General features: G+C 52.6%; 1 protein-coding gene across 3 annotated transcripts in view; it reads left to right on the forward strand.

Moving 5' to 3' along the window:
• Window positions 1-24,383, forward strand: part of IQSEC3 (IQ motif and Sec7 domain ArfGEF 3) — a 105,963-nt gene that overhangs the window by 33,460 nt on the left and 48,120 nt on the right. For 2 of the 3 annotated variants that reach the window (XM_036252850.1, XM_036252849.1), the window contains exon 1: window positions 1,689-1,748. Coding sequence is in view for 1 of the 3 variants with exons in the window: in XM_036252848.1 (XP_036108741.1) it covers window positions 1,665-1,748; window positions 22,292-22,571 (364 nt within the window). In the remaining 2 variants the exon portion in view is untranslated. Of the gene's footprint in view, window positions 1-1,664; window positions 1,749-22,291; window positions 22,572-24,383 lie in introns of those variants that run through there. The other variant, XM_036252848.1, reaches the window with a different exon arrangement.

A 24,383-nucleotide genomic window follows, 5' to 3' on the forward strand; every position in this document is an offset into this window, starting at 1 on the left:
CTGTAAAAATTCACATCTGCACAGATAATGGACCAGGAGGGCACCTCTCGTCCCACATCCTCACCCACACTTGTACTTACTAGTCTTTTTAATGTTTGCTAGGCTGGATGGTTGCTTTGATTTTCACTTGCCTGCTTACTATAGGGGGAGCATCTTTCCATGTATTTGTCGGCTCTTTGATTTCTTCTTGTGTCAGCTAGGATTCCTGTCCTTTGCCCATTTTTGTACTGGGCTTGTCTTTACACTCTGAATTTGTGGGAGTTCAAAGTGGGATATTAACATGCCTTCTGTCATATGTATTGCAAATATATTTTCCCATTTTGTCATTTGTCTTTTGATTTAATAGGGTATCTTTTTTTCATACTAGATGTTTTCCTTTTGTGTAGTGATATGTTTGCCTTTTTCTTACTGGCTTTTCAGTTTCCTGTTTTGTTGGAAGTCTCCTTAACCCATAGGCTATATTCCTAAGTTTCCTTCTTTATTTCCTCTTGTTTTATTTTTCTCATTTAAACATGCAATCTCTCTGGAATTTATTTTTGTCAAATTAAGGTAGGCTTCAATGTAATTTTTTCCCCCCATGACGATAGCCAAATTCAGCAGCTGCCAGTAAAGACCGGGTTTGGAAAAAGTGTTCTGAAGCTAAAGAAGTTAAAAAATCCCTTTCAGGTGATCTCGGGGGGCCCTGCCAGGTCTGACAGGTCTGTACTCTGCCTCCATAAGCCCAGCACAGACTGCTTGCTAAGAGAGAGAAGGCCATGGGCAGCATTACTTATGAAAAAGTAATTTCAATACTAAATCCCAAGTTGGCTCCAAGTGGATATTAGAATCGCAGCATTTTAGAGGTGGAAGGGACCTTGGAAATTATGTAGTCTAATTGCTCTCAATGCCTTTAGAATCACCTAAGAGCTTATAAAAAGTCCCGGTGCCCCCGAGCCAGGCCAGACTAAGTGAATCAGCCCTTGTGGGCAGGGCGGAGGCAGGGGCAGATTTTCAGATCTCCTGGTGATTCTAATAAGCAGATGGGGTTGAGAACCACTTCTCAAGTTCAACTCCCTCATTTCATCTGTGAATAAACCGAGACCCGGAAGAGGTGAACTGGGTACCACACAGCTGGCCAGCTGGCCCTGGCATCCGGATCTCTGCTTCCTGGATCGGCTCTTTCGTCCGCGTCAAACAAATCCATCAAGCGCAACCTTGGCTTTTCAGCTGGCAACACTGACGTCTCTGTGGGAGTGCTTTGTACCTTTGCATGTGATCAGCTTTAAAACGTTGACTGCCTGCCATTCTGTGCATCTCAGGTGGACAGACCTAGTTCCGCCTTGCGGGACCTCAGTGGGGAACAGGGTTATAAAGAACTGTGATAGTGATAAAAGACACAGGGAATAAATGGCTCTGGAGGAGCCTACTGAGGGGATGAGGTGCAGAAGGAGGAAGAGTTCTGTTGACAGGTCAGGGGGACGGCAAGCAGGAGGTGGTGTTGGAACTGGGCCGAATGGGTGGCTGAGGAGGCCTCGATGACGGAGAATGCACGCTGCACCTCCTTCCCTGGAGCTGTGTTGGCGACCTCAGTGACTCAGGCGTAAGGTTTCAGGGATGTCAGGGAGCCGAGCAGGGCCCAGCCTGTCCCGCCAAGCTCTGACCGTCTTCCTCTGCTCTGCCCCCAGGAATGAGACTGTGCTGCATCAGTTCTGCTGCCCTGCCGCCGATGCCGAGCAGAAGCCCTCCTGTGCTGACCTGGCCTCCCAAAGGTGGGACTCACTGGTGGATGGTTCTCCCCTCCCCACCCCCACCGCCCTTCCCCTCGGTGCAAAGCACGCACCACTGCACCATCTGGCCTCTTCCTCTGGAGTCTTGTGCTTCTGTTTGTTTGTTGCCTGTTTGTACCTCCATCCTTATACTGCCATTTCTCTTTGCCTCCTCTGGGCCCCAGATGAGCCATTCCCAACTTTTGAGGTCATTAGGCCCTTTTGTTCAAATCCCAATCCTACACCCTCCCCTCAAAACGACCGATATAAAATACACTTTCAAACATCAAGGGAAATGGATGTGACGGGATATACCGAACACAATGGGCTGCCTGGCCCTCAGTGGTTGCTCAACCAATGAGAATGCCCGTCTTTCCTCTTATATCAAATTTTTACATTTTTCTTCTGAATCTTTCTCCTTCCATAAATGAGCCAAGGTGACTGACTTTCATTTCTGGGATGTTTCAGCCTTCGCTGAGTTAGCTGACAACCTGGGAAGGAAGGGAATATTGCAGGTCAAGGCTTGGTGTCACTGGCCCAGGCTTTGCCCTGCGTCTTGTTTTGGGTTATCCCTCTGCCCTCTTTCTTCCTGTCTCCTTCCATGTCCGCTCTCCATCCTGCTTCCTCCTCTCTGCTCGCACCTTCATCCACCTGGCCGCCCTTCTGCTCCTCCACTCCCCGTCCCCTCCCACATCAGCTTCTGCTCCCTCTCACCCTGACCTGTCTGCTGTCTGCCCCTGCCCCTTAGTACATAGCTTTCTTCTCTTTTGCACCAGTTTCTCCATCTCACAGTTCTGCACACTTCTCTCATTCTTGACTTCACTCGGAATCATGACCTTTCCATTCTGGACAAAAATTCGCCCCGTCTACAGTCTCCTGTTGTTGGAATGAATTTGGGCAAATTCTTTCACTCCCCTGGGCCTCTGTCCTTACCTGTAGGAGGAAGGGGTTGGGCTATCTAGGAAATAGCATCTACAAGTAACCTCACTGAGCCTCTCACCTGCTTAGGAAAACAAGCCCCGGCAGGTGTTGTGATCCGGTCTGAAGTGAGCGCTGAGTGAGGTGTGCGGCACTCAGGGGCTTGCCCACTGTCACACAGCCAGTGAGCACCAGGGGCCACCCAGGTGCACGCCCAGGCCGCTCCACTCCCTGCTCGCCACTTGCAGGTTTCAGATTTAGTAACTCCACGCGTTCCCTTTCTTCCTTGGGAAATAGCTAGATAATAATCCGAAATGATGGCTTTTGAACTTGAGGACAGAAAACGACTCTCTGAAAGGCGTCACTACTCATTTCCCTTCAAGGGGAGTCCAAGGAGGTTGGGCAGGACCCTGAGGAGGGACCTGTGGCCGTTGGGCCACAATGACACATGCAGATCCTTCCAGCCAGGGCGGCGGGAGGCATGGTTGTTCCCTGCGGCAACCAGGTTGGAGGAGGGAAGGCAAAGGGAAGGACCAGGCTCTGTGCGATGCCCTGGGTGGTCTCTGTGCCAAGTTCCGTGCCGGGACGTAAGGACAGGTGAGGCCACTTGGATCCTTGAGGAGCTCCCCACATCGTGGGGCATCACGATGCCTCCACGCTGAAAATGGCTCACTGGAAACTGGAAGGAAGGAGAGAAATGGGAGCGTGAGAAAGTGGGAGGGAGGAGAGAGGTCAGAGAGTGGGGTGGTGCCAGGTGGTCTGGGAGGAAAGAGGTAGGGCCCTGGCCCCTCCCCTGAGCTGTCACTGTTCAGACACATGGCCGGTCTTCTTCCTAAAAATGTCCTCCCTGGCAGGAGGACAGTCAGTTCAGTGGACGGTTAATTGCTGCTGCCCCAGCGCCAGGCATGGGCGGGTAACATCAGACCCTCCCGCAGCCAGTCCTGGGGGCCCCAGCAGCAGACATTGTCCCTCGGGTTTTCCTCGGTCCTTGCTCTGTGTCACATTCTCCCCTCCCACGCTTCCCTGTGCTGGTGCTCCTCTGCCTGGCTGGCCCGCCTGCAGCCTGGCTCCTGGGGGAGGGGTGGGAGAGAGGCCGGTATACGTGGGGGCAGGGAGGGGTGCTGCCCCTCATGGAGCCTGGGCTCCAAGGGAATAGGGTTCTTTTCCAAGACTAGGGGTGGGATGGTAGGAAACCTAGTCTCTCAGTTCCCTTGAAGGGCAGGCCCCAAGTTTGGGGCAGAGGTGCTCTAGGGAGGGGGGCGGAAGGCGGAAGGTTTTCTGGACCTTTGGCTCCTGGAAGAGCTGCCTGCTGCCGCCCCGCCCTGGGTGGGGCAGGGAGACTGGCCCCCATGTTGGTCCAGCTGTTGTCTGTCTCTGTTCCCAGTTATTCCTGTCTGTTGGGTTTGTAGTCTCTAGAGTGTGTTTCTGTCTGTATCACTGTCTGTCTGTCTCTCTGATGGCAGTGTCTCGGCCTCTTGGGGAGGAGGCTGTCTAGATGTTTTCTGACAGTGTGTGTGTCAGTCGGTCTGTCTGTTCTTGGATTCTTGCAGGAATTCCCTCCTGAGATAAATATTCTCCCATCAGACTCCCAGCATCCCTGCTCCCACCCTCTCCATGACTCCTTCACAGCCCTTAACCCCTGCCCTTAGCAGGTGTCCCACCTCCGATGTAGCTTGAACCTCGCCCGTGAGTTTCTCTACAGGAAAGTCGAGGTCAGAAAGCAGGCGGGGCCAGCCCAGGGCGGGTGGGTCATAGAGCCCTAAGGCAAGCCAGGCTGCTCCCCGCCGGCCAGTCTGCTTTCCCACCAGCTCGGCCAGCCTCCCGCTGAACCAGCCTCCTCTGAGCATTTGTAGGAATAAGCCAGTTGAGTCCTGCAGGAGACTCCAGTAAGGAATCCAGCCGGTCATCAGATCTCAGGGTCTTTGGAGTCCTTCTTATGTGATCCACAGAGGCCCTCTCACCTTCTTCCTCTGTACCCTGAAGCCAGTGGTGACCAAGGTCAGCACAAGTTTGAGGGGTGTGTCCCCTCCCTGCCCCACCCCAAGCAGTGGGGCTTAGCAAGAGCCCCTTTCCTTTTGCCACTGGGCTCATCCCCTGGGGGTGTAGTGGCAGCTGGTCAGGTGGGCAGGAGCTGCTACTGCTGCAGCCTGAGGCAAACCCTGGGCCCCGGGGAGAGGCCCAGGCCAGAGACCTCAGCCCTTCCCAGGGAGTAGGGAGCTCTAGCCTCGTTTGTGTGTGCTAGCTGCCTTCCCCAGCAGAACAGCCTTTGGGGGATGGGGCCAAGAGAAATCTATCTTGGGACCTGGACCCTGCCAGGAAGTGATGTCCCAGAAGTGGGAAGACCCGAAGTTGAGCAAGTCTGGAAGCTGCGAGTCTGTGAGAGGGAGGCTCAGTGGTAAGCGTCAGGGACTGGGGTCCAGTGGAACAGTTATGGGCTGGCAGAGTTATCATGGGCTCCATTGTGCTTAGGTTCACACACCCCTAGGCAAACTGCCTGTGCTTACCAGGGTAGAAGGCCCTCAGGTGAGAACTGGGGGAGTGGGCCTGGAGCCAGCCAGGGGGCAGCAAGTCGTGCCAGGCTCTTTCCTCCCCTCCCCCTCCTCCTCGCTGCTAGCTGACGGCAGGGCTTTATTCTGGGGAGCTGAATAGGCTAGTAATTGCAGCCCTACTTTCTATCCCACAGCTCCCCTCCCTCTCAGGCTCTCGGTGACATTCGGAACAATGACCCTGAAGCTGGCCAGCTGCCTCCCAGCATCTAACCCACTTGTTTCCGTGGGTGGCAATGGGGCAAGATGAGGAAGATTGGCTTCTATTAGGGTAATGACAGGAGGCTGGGGGGTCAGAAAGAGGAGGTGCTAGGGAGGACACAGAATGACACCAAGCCCTGGGGAAGAGGAGGGAATAGGGTCAGGGATGGGGGGCACCCTGGGCCCTAGCAAACGGAACTGACCCACCCGCAGTAGGCCCTACTCCGGCATGGCGGAGACACTAACATGTACTGAACACACTATTTTTTGAACATGCCAGGGATGTTGCACTCTCAGTATTTTCTCTCACTTAATTCTGTGAGGTGGCTGCTACTCCCATTTACAGATAGGAATCTGGATGGAGAGAAGTTTGGTGTTGAGGGACCTCTGCGAGTCACTCTGGAGCTGGGAGGTGAGCCCAGGTCCAGCTGCAGAAGCAACCTCTTTCCACGGAGCTGTTGCTAGGATTTTTTATAGGTAATAGCATAGGAGAAATTCTTGGAGACATTTCATTTAATCTTAAATAACATTTATTTTCTCTGATTATACGTTACACTTGCTAGTTGTTGGAAATGTGGAAAACACAGGAATATAAAGGATAAAAATTAAATCCAGTCATATAGAGTGAACCACTGTCAGTATATTTGTGTGCAACCTTCTGGGGCTTTACTTTTTTATGCATTGGGTTTCACATTTCCCCCCATTAGAAAAACAAGGCTTTGTAGCCTGCATTTCCCACTGCATGCCTTGAGAGAGCCTCTTTCCCTGACCACACCTCCTGGAGCCACCACCCCTTGGCTGTCACCTGCTAACCAGCCTGCAGAGTGTGTGCGGCAGAGGCTGCGGGCCCCTGAGGAAGGGACACCCTTCTAGGAATGGCTGGCTGTCCTGTGTGTCCAGGAGCCTTCTCTCCCCAGCTGGCTTGAGGTATGATCAATGGACAGCCAGTGTTTACTCAGCCTTTATGGAGCAATTAAATTCTCAATCAATACAGTTTAGTCTTCAAACTGCTGGGCTTGGGAGCTTCGGTGTCAGTGCTACTCCATTTGTCACATCTGAGGCTCAGAGGCTGCTGGGAAACCTGCCCACCCCCAGATGGAAGGGGGAGAGGTCACTCTGGGGCTGCAGAACTGTGTCCTCCCAGTCCCTGGAGAGGCACAGAAAAGCCTCAGCTTCCCTCACAGGCCCGGGGTGGGGGTGGGGAGAGGCTAAAGGCAAGTTGTCTGATCTCCTTCAGAGTCCAGTGGTTAGTTCCCAGAGGCCTTTGCAAGCATTGGGATCATGTGACCTGACCCTAGGCTGTAAAAAATTCCCACGCCCTTCCCTGGAGTGGAGCGTCCTGCCTGCGTGGCCCACGTGGGACTCTGGGGACTGAGGACTCTGTCCAATGTGGGACACAGTAGGGGTAAGGAAGGGGCTGCTCCTTCTTATTTGGGCTTTTTGAGCAGATTTGCTCACCAGTCTTCTGAGGATCTCGTGTAGTTAATCCACCTTGGCTGGGCTCCTTTCCTAAGGGTGACCACAGCACGATGGCAGAAGAATCTGATCCGAGAGCTAGTGAAATCTGTCCCCCAGGGAACCGCGTGGCTGTCGCTTGACCTCTCCGTGTTTTTGCTCCACCTGTGCCTTCCCTGCCAGACTTGTAGGCACAAAAACAGCGGAGATCTCAAAATACTGTGACACCTCCCCGTGGGTACCGCCCCTACTTCCAGAAAGTCTTAGGGAAACTCTGTCCTGTCATGATGTTTGGCTTTCTGTTCAGAAGACTTTGCTCAGCTGGGATGTAAAACTCATGTTTGGAGTCAAGTGTTTGTCCAGACCAATTTCCTTGTGTATTGTCCCTCCCAGGCCTTGAGTCATCCTCTATGACTGGGCTCTTCATGAGGCCTCGGTTGTCACCAGAGGGTACTTAGGAAACCGTGGGGCTGCGCCGTGTGAGGGAAGCCAGGCTGGGCCCGCCTTCCAAGGGCTGCTGGTTAGGACGGACCGCTTCCTGTGGGCGGCATTTACAGATGAGCAGAGACTCCCCTCACCCGGTGTTTGTGTTTTGTGTCCCCCACCCATGAGAGAGAGAGAATACTACTGTCATTTATTGAGCACTTGTTATGTGCTGCACAAGTATTATTTCTCACTAAAACCTGATAAAACATTGCTGTTATTATTCCCACGGAAGAAACAAAGAAACTGAGGATCAGAGGTAATGAATGACTCATCCAAGGTCCCTGTGTCTGGTAAATGGCAGAGCGAGGATTTCAACCTGTTGCAGCTTCTTCACTGGATTAAAATAACCAAAGGGAGATGTTTTTAAGCAGAGGAAGTGGAGTGTGGCGGGGGAGGGAACGGCTGGCCCCGCTGCCCCAGCCACAGGAAGCAGGCCGTGTAGAGTGAGTTCCTTGCAAGCACTTGGCTTGTAGGTCAAGGACTGAGAAGGCCAAGACTTTCTTTCCTGCCCCTCCACCTTGGGCACGAGTGAGGCTGTTTCGGACTCCAGGCACATTAGGTAAACACAGCAACGAAACTGAAGAGAGAGATGACCAAGACAACATTTATCGGTATAAAAAGCTCTAGGCTTTATTATTTAAGAAACAAACATAACTACCCTGGCTGGTTTGGCTCAGAGGTTAGAGCATTGGCCCATGGACTGAAGGGTCTTGGGTTCGATTCCCAGTCAAGGGCATGTACCTGGGCTGCAGTTCGATCCATAGCCCTGGTTGGGGTTGTGCGGGAGGCAACCAGTGTATGTATCTCTTGCACATCGATGTTTCTCTCTCCCTCTCTCCCTCCCTTCCTTCCAATCTCTCTAAAAAAAAAAAAAAAATTATCCTCAAGTGAGGATTAACAACAACAAAAAGAAATAAACATAAATAAAAATAATAGTCCCAGAACAACAAAATGAAATGTACCACAAGGACTGTCTGGCTGTCTGTTCCGTCAGCCTTCATTAATGCAGAGTTTGAACAGCTTTCTGGGAAACAGAAAGAGTCATCTCTCTTTTCAGGCCGAGAGGTTGTTCTAACCTCACTGTCTCCTGTGCTTTTCTGGTTTGATTTGGTCTTTCTCCTCTGAAAGGGCATCTTTACTTATTCATTTATCTTCCAACCAATACTATGACCATGAAAGGAACTTCTAATTCCAATAAGTGTTTCTGATGTATGACAAAAAGGCTTTTAAATTTGTTTTGTAGAATGAAAAAAGAGGAAATAATCTTGATCTATGGCAAGAGAGATTTAATCAGACCAGGCCGTCTTAAAGACTTGACTGCCTTTGCCAGGCCTTGGAATGGCCGAAGAAAGGAGGTTTCTCCGAGATTTCTTTTTGTGACAATTAAAAAGCAAAATGGGAAAGACAGCTGTGTCTGAGGGAGACTGGCATGTGGTGTTGTCTCCAGCAAGGACAGGTGCCAGCAGGAGCATAGAGGAAGCATCTGTTCGTGGAGAACCGAGGATGTCTTGGCTGGCAGCGAGCCACGGCGTGCAGGGCCCCTTACTGAACAGAGGGGACCGGGGACCCAGAGAAGGTGCCTTGCCCAAGGTCTCGCAGCTGGCGAAGTGCAGAACGAGGCAGAAGTCAGGCTTCCTGATGAAGCCAGTGCTTGGCACCGCCTCACGTAGGCAAGACGCTCCCTTCCCTGTGCCTCAGTGTCCCCAGCTATGACACGAGGGGGCACTGTAATCCCCGAGGCCCCTCTGGCAGAGATTCTATACGAAGGCATTGTGCCTGGGCCAAGGATGAGACAGACACATGAGGAGGCCAGGAGCATCCAGAAGCAAAACGAGGGCATGATGATATGATGCAGACGGTAGACCCAAGAGCAGGTGGAAAAGGCAACGTTCGAGCTGATACGAGCGTACGTGAGAAAAGGAAGCCTTAGTGAGGCCAGTGACTGGGTTTTTTCTTTCTCTGTTTTACTTCTTGTTAAAACACAAAAAGAAGTTCTAAAAAGGAAAAAACCCTCGCCTCACTCATAACCTGCTGTCCTGGCACAAGTACCTCCTCTCATTGTCCCAGTTCTCCTCTCGTTGGGGCACTGCAGCCCGGGCGACCTGACCCCGGAATGCCACAGGGGAGCAGGGTACCCCCCCATGCTGGCAGGCTTCAGCGTTGGTCCTGGACCCAGATGCGGTTCTGTTCAATCCCACGATGGAAACGATGGGAAAAGAAGGAGGCTGACATGGAAAGTCAGCCATAACCTTAACAACTGACGGGTGTACAACATTTTCCAGATTACAAAGCTCCTTCTCATCCTTTCACTCACTGTTTGAGCCTCACAACAAACCTGTTAAAGGTCACAAGGGTAAGGATTATCGTGTCCACGTTAGAGCCGAGGAAATACTCGGAGGAACCACTTATCCTGGGTCTGAAGGTAGAAGCTGGCGAGGTTCAGATGAGGGCCCGCACAAAGAGCGGGCCATGTGCACGGTGGCAGTATGGGCTATGTCCTCCTTGTCACGGTTTGAATGTGTTGCCTTAGTCGCACCCCTGGTGCCACCACCCACACAGACTGTCTGGATCTTGGTGTAGTCACCGTGTTCTTTATTATTTTATTTATTTATTTATTTTTAAATGCTTTTTTTTTTTTTAGAGAGAGAGAGAGAGAAAGGAAGAAGGAGAGAGAAACATTGATGAGAAGAACATCGATTGGCCACCTCCCACATGACCCCCACTGGGGACTGGGCCCACAACCTGGGCATGTGCCCTGCCCAGGAATCGAACTGGCGACCTCTTGGTGCATGGGTTGACGCTCAACCACTGAGCCACACTGGCCAGGCAGTCACCGTGTTCTAAGTCAAGGCCGGAGTTTTGCAGCTTTGGAGATCCATTAGGCTACCCTAGGCCCTCTGATTCCAGGGAAGCTGACTCACCAGAAACAAATTCATAAGAGACTGATATATCATATTAGTATGAATTTACTAATTCATAATGAGAATTGATCCTGGTGAACAGGATACTCTTACTTACTGATCAATAAAGAACTTTAAATATAAGAGTCCCCTTTATTCTCCAAGGACAGAGGGCTGAGCACCAGCTGATTTTCATGGATTCCCTTCTAGGCTGGAAAGGAAGAGAGAGGTGAGGAGGCGGGAAGGAATCTCTGGGCTAGGAGACCCTCAGAAAGACTGCAAGGAAGTAGTAGAACGTGGAGCTGAGCGCATAGACAGGGTAATTCAAATCCAACTTCCAGCTCCGGAACTTACAAACTCTGTGGTCTTGGTTAAATTGGCTAAGCATTCTAATCCTCAATTTACTTATCTGTAAAATGGGGATCACAATACCACTTACCTCTTAGGATGGTTGGGAGAATTAAATGAGATGACGCATGGCAAGGTATCTGCTTTGTAGTCAGCACTCAATAAGTGCTAGCTATTTCAAAGCTAGACTTTTTCAAGAGCAGAGAGGGGGAAATCAGTTAAGATCCAGGAGTCCCCGGAAAAGGGGTCTAGAAAGTTAGTTTAGAGAGAATGGGCTGACAATTTCAACGGTGGGGTCCTGGTGGCAGGGCCCCTGATATGGCAAGCAGCCACCTTGCATGTTGTTCAGAGCCACTGAGCCTTCACAGAGAGGGTCCATCCTTCCTGGGGATGGCAGCAATGGGCATGGAGGAGATGTTTCTATTCAAACCTAGCCCCTGAAATACAGAGTGTTGGCTAGAAAGAACTCAATACCAGAAGGGGGCGGGAGGAGAGTGAGACTCTGAGAACTAAGGGACCAATATTTGGGGAAGAGACCAAAGAAGCTAAAGGCCCAGATGAAGGCCAATCAGACAGGGCCATGGCCCAGGAAAGGAGATTTTCTAGAATCGGGGCAGGAGAGGAAGCGATGCAACGCAGCAGCAGGCCGTCACAGAGCAGGCTGGGGTGAGGTCAGAGCAGAGGCAGTTGTATCAGGAAAGTCTTGCTGGTCTGACTGTCTGTTCTCCTAAGAAAAGGAGACTGTTTAACCCACTCAGGGAAAGGTTTATGGCCTGGCACTGACTCCTGGCTGCCTGTGGAGGGCCCCCCGAGCTGGGATTTCTTTTTTCTTTTTTAATCCTCACCCGAGGACATTTTGCATTCATCTTCAGACAGAGCGGGAGGAAGGGGAGGGGAGAGAGGGAGAGAGAAACATTGATGTGAGAGAGATATATTGACTGGCTGCCACCCACACGACTCCAACCGGGGCACAAACCACAACCGAGGTATGTGCCCTTAGCGGGAACCGAACCTGGGACTATCTGGTCCACAGACTGATGCTCTAACTGCTGAGCCAAACCGGCCAGGGCAAGCTGGGATTTCTGAGGCTTTTCCCCAAAGCGAGTGTGTCCTGCATTGCCCCTTCCTCCTAAACATGTTTGGAGATGAAACCCACAGACATGTGGGAAATGGTAGAGCCATTCTCATACTGTAAGCTGTGAGTAGTTTCTATTACAGCAAGGAAGACCATAGCTAGACATTAGGAAGGACTTCCAATAGGAAAGGTGACCATAGGGAAACAGATCAGAATCTTGCTCCCCAGTAATTTGATGGATGTCCAGAGCAATATCCTACACTACAGGTAATTCTGCCCTTTCCATCGCTTGTGTCACAAGACCCCTGTTTTGGCAAGCACACACCTGACTGCCATAAGCACCCGTGGGCCATCAGATACCTTTCCCCTGGCATGTGGTGAAATTGAGCCCACCAGGAGCTGGAAGGAAATTCTTCCCTGGAAATGGCTCAGGACCAAATAAACACCTACTCTGCTGGGGAGGTAGGACTAATCTGGGTTGGACCAGGAGGAGGGTGAAAGGAAGGGACTTTATGTCTCATGCCCTGCCTCTGGGTTGAGCTGTGTGCACACGTGGTTTGTGTAGCTCATCTCACCAAGAAGGACAAGATGAGGTCTTTGTTCTCCAGGGAGCTATTGCTTAGGAGCCAGAAGGTGGGGAAGCACAGGCTGAGATCAGGGTGGGAAACGACATTGACATGTTTTGCTAACTCTCCCAGCCAAACCATGTGGTGCTATCTTAACTTCACACATGAGAAAATAGGCTCAGAGAAGTTAGGAAACTAGCCCAATGCCACACAGACAGGGAGTGACCGGATTTTAACTACCGTGGAGCTGTCTGGTGCTTAATCTCAAACTCCTCACACTCTGCCGCCTCCCAGCCCTCACTGCCTTCCGGTAAGCTTCTCTTGGCCTTGTCCCTAGCTCAGAGCTTCAGTGAGTACACCTTCCAGAAAAGTCCAGAACTTCCCCACTTAAAGATCTCTAGCACAAGACACCAAGAACCAAAAAATGATGGTTCAAGTCAAAGGACTGCTCTTTATTCTGAAATCACGTCCTTTCTTTTTTGCGTATTCTTTTATAATGTTACAGGGAAACTGAAGAGTGCTTTTAACAATTTTTTCTTATTTAGCAAAACAGCATGTTGGAAATCCTAAAAGGGAAAAAGGTAGTTACCGCTTATGGAGGGCTTACTGAGGGCTTGGCATATAGCGATACCTCATTCTTTCACAGACAGGAAGGTGAGACGTGAGAGGTTAAGCAACGTGCCCGAGGCCCCACCGCAGGTGAAAGGCAGAGCCAGCACTCGGACCCAGGCAGCCTGGCCCCGAGCCTACACACATAGTGCTGCCCCCGATCGTGAGCTGGCGGACACTGTGCACGGCCTCCTGCTCCCTCCTCTCTGGGGTCCCGGAGGCACACACAACCTGGGCCCGGTTCCCAGATGGTGAACAGCTGACACCTCTCCCAGCCTTACCTGTGTGGCTCCTGACTGGCACCGTGGTCCACTGGGAGACCCTTACACATGCAGCCACAAGGGATCCTTAAGGGACAAGTCCATATTCTTTCCTGAAAGTCTTCCTTGCTGAAATAGCGGGCACACCCAGCTGCGGCCAGACCCCTGCCATCTTTGCAGGCCCGCCAGCACTTGGGACTACATGCCGGAGCGGCCTCCGGGCCCCTTCAGGATCGACAAGACCGGGAGTGCTCCTGAGCCTCCCCTCCCGGCACACCGCACACGTGTGCTGCTGGCCAGCAGCCACCATTGCTTACACAGAGACAGGAGGGAACTGCCCTGAAGGAAAATGTGGGGAGTGATCTACACCGATGCAGGGCAGGCTTCCTCTGCGGAGGGAGGAGGGACACGCAGGGCATCAAAGGCTTCTGCTGTGCTAGTTCTCCAGCTGGGTGCGAGTGTATATTTTTCTTTCTACCTCACATATGGTATTCATATTTGCGTCATAGAATAGTTCATGATAAAAAAAAAAGAAGTCAATAGAAAACAGAGGTCACGAGGCTGTATCATCAGCTGTGAGATGATGTTAGGGTGTGTGCTGAGGGACGGGGTGAAGGGGAGCCGTTCTGGAGCTTCATCTTAAGGTTGGTGAGGTGAGAATGTTGGGAGGAGGAAATATCTTATCTTAGGGGTAATAACGCAAGCAGACGCAAAAGGGGAGAAGATCCAGGTGTGTCTGGGTGCACACTGAGTTCTGTGTGCCGGGAGTAAGAGAAGCACACATCTGTGCAGCTGTGTGCTGGGTGCTGGGTGCTGGTGCTGTGTGCCAGGTGCCGGGTGCTGGGTGCCGGGTGCTGAGTGCCGGGTGCTGGGTGCTGGGTGCTGGGTGCCGGGTGCTGGGTGCCACATGCTGAGTGCCGGGTGCTGGATGCCAGGTGCTGAGTGCCGGGTGCTGAGTGCCGGGTGCTGGATGCCAGGTGCTGAGTGCCGGGTGCTGAGTGCCGGGTGCTGGGTGCCGGGTGCTGGGTGCCGGGTGCCGGGTGCCGGGTGCTGGGTGCTGGGTGCCAGGTGCCGGGTGCTGTGTACTGGGTGCTGGGTGCTGTCTGCTGGGTGCCATGTGCCGGGTGCCGGGTACTGTGTGCTGCGTGCTGTGTGCCAGGTGCTGGCTGCTGCGTGCCATGTACTGTCTGCTGGGTGCTGGGTGCTGGGTGCCAGGTGCCAGGTACTGGGTGCTGTGGAGGGGGAAGGGAACAGGAAACATGTCTGTAGAGCTTGATTTTGCTACCAGATTCATGCCTATTTGTGAGAAAATAAAATACTAAAATCTATTAGGATTCCAGGGGCAGTAAAGTGGCATCAGTCAGTGTGGCCAACTCGGGAGCCTGAGAGGGAGCCGTTCTGAGGAAGCTTCTCGATAAGGCCCCTCATAGGTGTACCAGGTTCTGACCTGCCCGGGTGCTAACGTTGACCGTGGGGTGAGCTAAGCAGGGGTGCTTTCTACATGGGACATCTGGGGACAGACTGCATGAGCTGCTCCTGCAAGCCATCGTGAGTGAGCAGGTGGTACTCTGACATGTCTTGGGTGTGGGGAGGGCGTGAGCGCAGGGAAGTGTTCTGATCCCTCTGACAGAAGCCCCACAGACAAACCAGACTGGCCAGCCTCTTGGAACAGCTGTGAGACCAAAGGCTGGAGCCTCCAAGGAGCCGGCAGGAGAGAGAATAACTTACTCTCTCAGGGCCCTTGGGAGGAGGGAGGGACGCGCGTCTGTCAAAGCCAGTGAAGTCAGGGCAGCGTCTGAGAGCTGATGAGCCCAGAAAGGCACAGCTGCCCTCCTCCAGGGGATTCTATTCTGAGACCTGCTTCCAGCTCCGATAATGGAGGTCACGGAGCCACGGGCTGGAGGTGGTGCTGGCGTGGATTAAATGACGCAGGGGGGCAAGGGGAGGCCTGCGCCATGTCCCTGGGGGTTGAGGGCTGACTAGTGGGCGCAGGCAGGGCTGGCTCATGGGGGCCCTGGGCCAAAGCAGAAGGACGGGGAGGGCGAGGAAGCCGGGCCCCTCCTTCTCTCTCTCCAGATGTCAGGCATCTCGCTCAAACTGCCCATTTCATGAGGAGGAAACAGGTCCAGAGAGAACCCTAAGTACTAAGGTCAGACCAACACGTGGAGGTGCGACTGGACCCTGACTCCCGGGCGGGGCTCCTTCTGCAGCCTGGAGCAGCGTTTCCCAGCCGGGGCTCTGAGTTAGCACCGAGTGAAATTGTTTTTAGCGCTGGCCCCCTGTTCACCTCAGCCCTTCCCAGTGCCCCCCCGGGAACTCGAAGGCTACTTGGCTGCTGTGGTCCAGGGACTCTTCTGACCATCCAGGATCACTTTATTGATTCAGACAAGGGAGAGAAAGAAGTAAAGGCTAGGAAATCTTCAGATGTGAGGCACGTTATTAGCTTTTGTCTGGAAAATGCCTCATTTCTTTGTCCCAGAAGAGCTTTATAAAAGGCTGACCGAGTCTGGGATAATCTAGTGTGGGGTAATCTTCCAGCCTGAGGACGCCTGCAGCCTGCAGAACACTCCCGGCAAGTCTGTAGCAATTACTGTTCCAGCCACTGTGCCTGGAGGGAGCAGCCCTCCCCAGTCCCACCCCCACAAGCTGCCCACCACCCGCAGCACCCACAAGCCCCTGCGGCTGGGCCTCCAGGCTCCTCCTCCGTCCTTTCTCCACCTTTGAGCCAAGGGCCACCTCCTCCCCAGCCAGCCTGTGGCAGGAGCCTGGGTGCTCTGCTCCTGAGGTCTTGTCCCCAGGCACAGCCCACACCCTCTCCTCATCCGCATGCCGCCCTCCAGTTGCTCCTGTCCCCTCCAGCTCCATGCAGGGACTCTGCTTCCCGGCAGGGTTCTCGGGTGCACAGATGCCGGGGTCCCGCCAGGTGCCCTCCTTCTCACTCATTCCTGTGGTGGCCAGCACACCCATCTAAATTTTCAATCACTGTCTTGGAAAAGAGATATCCACATCCCCATGTTGCAGATGAGAAAACCGAGGTGCAGCAAAGTAAGGCATCTTGCTCAAGGTCACCCACCTAGTAATTGCAGGGCCAGAGCCTCACTCCACTCAAGCTTTCTTACCCGTGAACAAGGATTCCATCAGTGTTGGGGTGACCAGCGTCTGAAAGCTCTGGGGTGTGTGGGACCCAAACATTTTCTGTGTACGAACCAAGCTGCCTACAGCCCTTGGACTGTCTTTGGCATATGGAAGATAATCCATGATCCTCTCTTCAGAACAGTGTTTTTAGCCTGGGTCCACAGAGTCTTTACGGCCTCTGAACATGGAGGTAAAATTTGGCATGTATGAAATAATGTGCATTTTCCTGGGAAGAGAGCCCAGAGGTCTTATCAAAGGTGCTGGAACCCAGCCATGCTGATAGGTCCGGGGGTGGGGAGGCCAGGGTAATCCTGGCTGTCGGGAAACAAAGAAGGAAAAAGGGAAGCTCAGTATCTGTCACTGATTGGGTTCTCAAGGAAGCAGACTCTGAGCTCGGGGTGCTGAATTTTACCAGGGGATGCACCTGGGATCCACACCCATGGAAGGGTGGGCAGGAGCCCAGCGTGGGGCAAGGGGAGAACAGGTGCAGCAGAAGATGTGGCAAATCTGTGGCAAGCTCTGGAAAGAGAATGACCTATCGACCAACCCCATGTTGGGTCAAAATGGCTGAGCCTTTGTATCGCCACCTCAGTCAGTCGATAAATGCAGACAGCCCTGGGAAGGACATGACTTTGGGCCAAGTAGCTTTCTGTAGCTGAGACGGTTCTGGAAGTAGCTGATGAGGTGGACCACTGAAGACGGGCTCTCAGAGCTGGTCAAGAAGTCACTATTTTTACTTTTCTATTTTGTTCATTCATTTATTTTGTTCTTTAGATTTGATTCTTTTTTATGGCCGAGTTAGGAAGTCGTTCTTTGAAGGAGGGTCTGGGTGGTGCGTCACCAAACCCACCCCAGTATCTCTGTCCTTAGGAAAGTAGTACAGATTCAAAGATATCCACTCGCCCACCCACATGTCCAGTCGTCCATTCATGTAACATTTATTAAGCCTCACGAGCCAGCCCTGTCATAAGCACCTGTAGAAGCAGATGTAGAAGGCACAGTCTGGTGGAGGAGGAAGACACCTTAATGTAACATTAGAGCATGAAGTGGTTGTTGCTGGAGTAGAGGCAAAGTGCCGAGAATTATCAGAGCACATTGGAGGGTGGGGCGGACTCTTCCTGGGGCCATGGGTGAGTCTTGGAAGAGTTGACAAGTCAGAGAAAGGAGTGGGTGGAAGGGCAGGGGAATGGAGAGAAGAAGGCATGTCAGGCAGAAGGAAGTCATGTGACAGGCACGCCGGTCTGAAAGGCCTTGGCAGATCTGGGGAGAGTTTAGTGTGGACGGAGTGGTTAGTCACTCAGGGGAGAGAAGGCGGGAAAGGAAGGTTGGGGGGAGATCATGAGTGCTCTTGAGCGCCACCCACGCTAGAGGACTTTATTGCAGCAGTATTGGAAAGTCACCGATGGGTTTTGATCAGAGATTAGGCATTAAATCTCCTCTATTTTGGGAAGTCAACTCTGAATGCAGAGATAGTGGATAGTCTGGAGGGGTCACTGGACACCCAAGGGAGTCGTGTGTGCACCAGGACGAGGCAGGCCCAGCTGAGCATCAGCTGGCTTTCCACGTGTGACCCACCCCCGATGTGGAGTTCCGCTCCAACATACAGGACATTCTGGTCCGGGACATGCAATACTCTTCTGAGCAACTCTTGTTCCCTCAATTTCTCAAAGACTTTCATCTCCCATACTCAAATCCTGTGTTCTCATGTGTGGAATAAGCTCCATGGACGACCTGGGACCCTGTATATGTAGCAGCCTAACATCATGTGAGCACAACCAAAGCCTTCTAAGAACCTCTCACTTTGGTGCCACCCACATTCTACTTTTATATTCTCAAATTGATGCCCCAACCCAGGGAAGACTCTTGTGACTAGCATCTCCCACACGGCAGCAGTGACCTTAAGTTTCTCTAGGCTCGTGGACTGCCATTCAAGGGTTCTGTTTCTGTAGCTGGACATGGAGCCCAGGACAGCTAAGAACCAGGATCCTCCTCCAGGAGCTCAAGGGAGGGTCTTACAAGAAGCTATACAGGTCACCCCAGAGTGGATTCCACATGATTCCTGTCCAAGTGCCAGGCTGCCTGGAATCTGACCCCCTAGGGATGGCAGCTTCATGACGTGAGGTCAGCCCAGAAAATTGAAAGCTTAAGAGACACACAGACTGTGTCTTGGGAGGAATGATGTCCCAGGAGCTGGAACGACGGGCTTCCAATTCCATCAGAGACTATGGCTTGAAGGAGATGATCCTTCCAGCTATATAGCCTAGGATGACGACTCAAACCTCTTTCCTTAGACCCTTCGATAGATGGCGTGCAGATAGGGAAGCAGAGGCTGGGAACATTCTGTTGATGCTCAGCCTTTAAATAAAGGTGTTGAACACGCAGGCCTCCACTGCTCCTCGACAAAGTGACCACAGCACAAGTCCACACGACAGGCACTGGACAAATGCCCACCTTGGGGATGCCCACACCGTGGGGGCTACAGTCAAAGGGACTGCCTGTAGGTGGCGAATACACAGAGATGCCTCAGAGGCGATGGACCCCGTGACTTGGTGACATCCCAAAGCAAGGCCTTTCACTGTCTTGTAGCTCCATGGGTGGAGAATAGGCTGGGGGGAGTCTCAGGAGCCAGTTCATCTCAGTCTCCCCCCTAAACACCGGGGAGTTAGTCTGGAGGGCTGGGAAAGGCCAGGGGGTATGATGAAAAAACATTCGTTTCTGTTTCGTGAAGGTTGACAGGAAGACTAAATGCTGAGAACTCATTCCACTTAGGAATTCTCCACGCTGTTTTCCCGGGATTCCTCTGAGGATACAATCACCGCTGCCAACATCACTCACCAAGGGCTACTGTGTGCCAGGCGCTCTCCTGGGTGCTCTGTGAGCTGAACTTTTTTCTCACAGCAACCTTGCAAAAGACTGTGAGATGAGAGGGTGCCCATTTTGTAGATGAGATTAGGTGGCTCAAGGTCACATACTAGGTAGCAGAGCAGGGTTCTACCCCAGGTCTTGCAGGTTCTTTGCCCTCGATATAACCTTAAACTTTGCCATATTGATGACAACAGTCCTGGGTTTCCATAGTCACCATCTCCACACAAGTCCGTGGAAAAGTCTAAGGATGGAAGGCAAGGACTGGATCCCCTTTCTACTCTCTCAATCATATACCTTGGAGGGCCACATTCTCGCAGGGCCTGTGCACACAGGTGGATAAAGGTAGAGTTGATTCCACCAGCCAGAGCGCCTGGAACCTTGAGGCTGGTGGGCCTTGTTGGACCGGTCTCAGCACTGCAACCCAAACTCTCAGAATGTCCAAGCTGCAAGGACCTTGAGAGACAAGTGAGCTCCCTTCACGTGACCGGGGAGGAAACTGACCCAGGAGGAGGACGTGAATTACTCAAAGCCTCACAGCTATTTAGAATCATTGTGTGTGCATGACTGTGTGTGTGTGTGTGTGTGTGTGTGTGTGTGTGTGTGTGTGCGCGCTGGAGATAGCAGTCGGGGCCGCCTAACTCCTAGGCCCTGTGAATGAGTTCAGATGAGAAGGCCTTGGAAACTTTGTCCGTATCCAGAGGGGTGGCCCACAAACAAGACTATTTTAAAATTGTGTTTTGTTTCAACAGAAGTGGTTTATTTGGGACAAGGTAACTCTAAGAAGTGTCAATAGGGGAGCTGGGAATGAGACACAGAAAAGAAGGAAGCCAATATATGTTCATTAATGATCAGGTCATTGCTTTGGCCACGTGGGGCTCCACTGTGCTGGGCACTTTGGGGAGATGGCATGGGGTGCCTCTGAGTTGTTTTCCCAAAGGGAAGAGGAAGCTGGGACGCTTATCTACCAGCCTCTGTTGTTGCTGGTTGAGCTCTGCCATTGAGTGGCATCAAATCCCCAGAACCTCTCGCCAAGTACACTCCAGCAATCCGAGAAAACAAAGGGCTACCTTTAAAGGTGTCTGTAGCCCTGAGTAGCCAGCAGTTCTCTACAGAGTCTTGAAACCTTTCGGGGTGGAGAGGCCTTGGGCATCAGTACCAAGGGCAGTGGTAGAAGAGATGGATGACCGAACAGGAGATGGAGAAGACCGAATGTTGCCCTCCAGGGCCCCGAGCAGGCTGTGCCCAGAGGGAAAGGACTGTTTGCATGTGCCCTGCAGGAGGAACGGGCATATACTGTAGGCAAGAGGAACTGAAATTAGAGCTTTAAAAGGACCTCCTGGTGATACTAATTTTTTAAAAAAACATCAGCTATCTAAAGCTCATCCACCTAAGTAGCCTCCTTGGTGACGACACAAGAAATAACAGACCAGAGGAATATACAGTGGCAAGGAGGGTGCCTTAGGGGGTTCGAGGTTCCCGGTTCCAGAGCAGGCCAACGAGCTCTCCTTTTATCTGGGGGATGCTGGGAGGACAGGTGGAGGTTTAGTGAAGAGAGGGTTCTTTACTCTGCCCTTGGCTTTCTTAGCACCTGGAGGCGCCAAAGTTGGGCGGAAGCAACAGGGAGAGGTCTCCTCTCTGGTATGATTTGGAGCATCTTACATGGAGGCAAAGCCTTGGAAAGTAAGCTCTCCACAATTAGGGCCACCCCACCTCCCTGGAACCCTGCTCCTCGTCTGTGAAAAGGGGAGCTTGGAAGACTGAACTAGATGACCTCAGGATCCTGACCTGTCACTGTCCACTTCAGAGGTCATCCTCTGGCCCTTGGGTTCTCTTCAGCTCTGTCGTCAGCAAATAGTTCTGAGCACTCGCCCTCTGCCCAGCACTAAGCAGGGGAGGGAACCAAGTGGAATCTTGGCCCTGGCCTCTGGGAGGGGACAGGTGGGGAAATGGAGTTAATGTTTACTGAGCACTTACTCTGCCAGGCACAGTGCTGAGCACCTTACATATGCTGACTCCTTCACTGCCCCCCATAACCCAGGAAGGTAGGTACTAGAGCCTACATTATACAGATGGGGAAACCAGGGCTCAGAGAAAAAGCAACTTGACCAAAGCCACACAGGGGCAGAGCTTGGGTTTGAGCCCACCCCGGGAGCCACGATACTTCTCCTCCTCTGTGAAACAGACAGTGGCCTCTAAGTGAAACTCCTTGTATTCCAGCAGATAGGGCAGTGAAAGCTGGAGTCACCTGGGGAGGCTTCACGGAGGAGGCGGCTTAGTACTAGGCCTGAGGGAAGGGCAGAACTTGGAGGTTGACTGGGGAAGGGAGCGACCGAAGTGCGCTAATGCTCCAGATCAGGCTGGGGTGTGGTGTCCAGCTAGCAGGTGTCTTCTTACTGTGGGCAGGTAGGAGCAGCTGTAGCTCAGCCTGCTGGTGGCTTCATGGGAGAAGACGAGGGTCCAGGGAAGAATAGAGGCTTCCCAAACCCAGCCCCCCAAGAACCTTCCTCTTGAAAAACACAGCCCGGAAATGCTGGCGTCCCCCTGCCCTGGAGGGGCTTTGTGCCCAAGCCGGGCCTATAAACACCACTCCTTCCCGGACTCATTTGGACAAAAGGTGGAGCCAGTTCAGTGTGGGTCAGCCTTCTCCCAGCTACCGAAGCCAATGGCCGGCCAGCCAGCCCCCTGACAACTGTGATAGTTAGGACATGCACAGCAGTTATCATGAACCAAGCACTGATTTAAGAATGTTAACTAACGTAAGCCTTCCGACATCCCTATGAGGCAGATACTATTGTCATGCCCATTTAATAGATGGGGAGACAAGTACGGTGAGGTTAAGTAATCTGTTCAGAGTCCTACAGCTAATAAGAGGCAGAGCCCACATTTTAACTCAGTCATTCTACTCTTAACCACTCTGCTCTACTGCCTCTAAGCAGAGGTTGGTGAGCTCTGGCCAGAGCTGCTTCTGCCCTCTGTGTGGGATACCCTCCCCAAGTTTAGGTCCTCCTTCTTGCCTGGGGCTATTCCCTGCCAAGATAGCCCCTCCCTAGAGGGGACTGCAGGAGACACCTCCACTAGAAAGGCCCACTGCTGCAGAGTGCCCAGCTTGCCCCCCTCCCCTGCACCCACATGCACCCTGTCCTCCTCTCCCCCAACCGAGCACCGTTGCCTTTTGTTCGCAGTGACGGCTCCTGTGCCCAGGCCAGTGGGGGCATGGAGGACTCCGTGGTGGCAGCAGCAGCGGTGGCAGCCGGCAGACCCAGTGCCCATGCCCCGAAGGCTCAAGCCCAGGAGCTGCAGGAGGAGGAGGAGCGGCCAGGGACAGGGGGTGCCTCCCCGAGGGCTGGCCCCCACCGTGGGGCCTCCCCTGGCCAGCAGCAGCCTGCCTTGGCGACAGCGCTCTGCTCCCACGCCCCTGCTGCCTCCGATTACGAACTCTCCCTTGACCTAAAGAATAAACAGGTACCCAGGGCCTCCAAGGGGGGTGGGCAGGGTGGTGAAGGGCCCTGCCTTTGGGAGCTGTCCAGGGTACCAGGGATCTCCCCATCCGGGCCCACCTCTGCTGCAGCTACACCTCTTTTGCCACCAATCCTCTCAAAATGAGCAAGGTCATCTGCTCCCCCCTGCAGCCCAGCGTCTAACGCACCAGCCTCTACACAGAAGGGTCACACCCTTGCAATGTCAGGCCCTTCGGCTACATGTCCAGGGCTCTGCTCTTGTCGCCGTGGGCAAGAAGCCTAAACTGCCCCACAAAGCATTAGGCAAGTGGCCTGTCGTTCTCTGGGGAAGTCCCACCTCCACTCCTTTCTTAGAAGAGGTAGCCCAGCTCACAGGCCCACTCAAAGGGTAAGTCCCATGCCTAGCTGCACACAGGCTCAACTGAGGTTCAAAGACAGCAGTCTCCCGGAAGACTGAGGATTCCTGAGAGTAACTCGATTAGGAGATGTCCAAAGCTTCTCCTGTGGGAGAACAAGTCCCATTGAGGGGTCATGGGCCAAATTTTCTATTCTGTGAAGCAAGAGGAGAAAGTGGTCCGTCACAGGGTCCTCATTGAAGACCCCCCCAAAGATAATGCCACAGTTTTTTTGGTGGACAATTAGGAGACCGGAAAAAAGATCACTATGTGTGTATAGGTGTGTGTGTGCCCACATGCACACGTGGGTGAATGTACTTAGAGAAAGACTTTATGATTTGATGTTGTAAGAATCAGCCTTGAACTTGGAGCCCTAGCTAGGGCATCCCGTCTCTATTCTTGCTCTAGTTAACTCTGTGACGTCAGGAATTCCAGTTAAGTACTCTGGGCATTGGTTTCTCATCAGCAAAATTGGGAATCAGATCTTGAATCATCTCTGAGATCCCTTCTGCTCTGAAATGAGTGTGCTAAGAAAGCAATCTTTACTCCAGTAGGCAAGGTGAGTCTTGGGAAGGGAAGCCAGTAGAAAGGCCGAGAAGACTGAGTCAAGCCCAACCAAGCCCATTTCTTCCTTTCGGCATCAATGCAAGGCTACTGTCCTGGCTCGGGGCCAGCTGTAGCTCAGTGCCATTGGCTCTCAGGGAGCATGTGACAAAATCTCATGATATCTACGTAGGCATGATAGAAAGTAGACTAGATCACCATATATCCGGGTGGGTTGTTCTCAAACAGAATTCTCAAACACGTTTATTTTTCCATCCGTGCCAGTTCCCAGGTGAGTGGGGTGCTGTCCTTGGTCCTCGGTTCAGTCGTTTTAACAAGGCACTACTTTCTGATGACACAGCTAACAGGGGACAGCTAATACCTTGAGGACAGAATCCAGGACAGAAAGGTAGTTGAAGTGAAATACATTGAATTAAATAGGGAAAAATCTAAAGTTCGGCTCTTGGCTTTGCAAAGCCCAGAGCATTGGTGTAAAAGGGCAGGCGAGGTCCGGGAGAAAGGCCCGAGGGCCTCCGTTCACTGTAAGCCGAGGAGGAGTCGGCGGCCCGAGTAGTGAGCACAGCAGCTTCCCCAAAGGGTCGGCGAGGCCCCGGAACCAGGAGCAGCCGGCCGGGGCCCCACACGGGCTGCTGCTCAGGCCTATGTGCAGCCTGTGTGAAGCAGGGAAATGAGAATCCTCGGTTCTCCTCACAAGGAAACCAGAACTGGCTGGAGCCACGTGGAGAAACTGTAGACATGAAGACAGGCTTTAAATATGGAAGACCTGGCATGTGATACAGGGATTAGAGGTCTTTTCCATCATTTCAGGGAAAATGGCGCTACCAATGAATGAAAGCCATGGCAGAGGAAGATCTCTG

The sequence above is a fragment of the Molossus molossus genome, unplaced genomic scaffold (genome assembly GCF_014108415.1).
Source record: "Molossus molossus isolate mMolMol1 unplaced genomic scaffold, mMolMol1.p scaffold_m16_p_10, whole genome shotgun sequence".
NCBI classification, from domain to species: domain Eukaryota; kingdom Metazoa; phylum Chordata; class Mammalia; order Chiroptera; family Molossidae; genus Molossus; species Molossus molossus.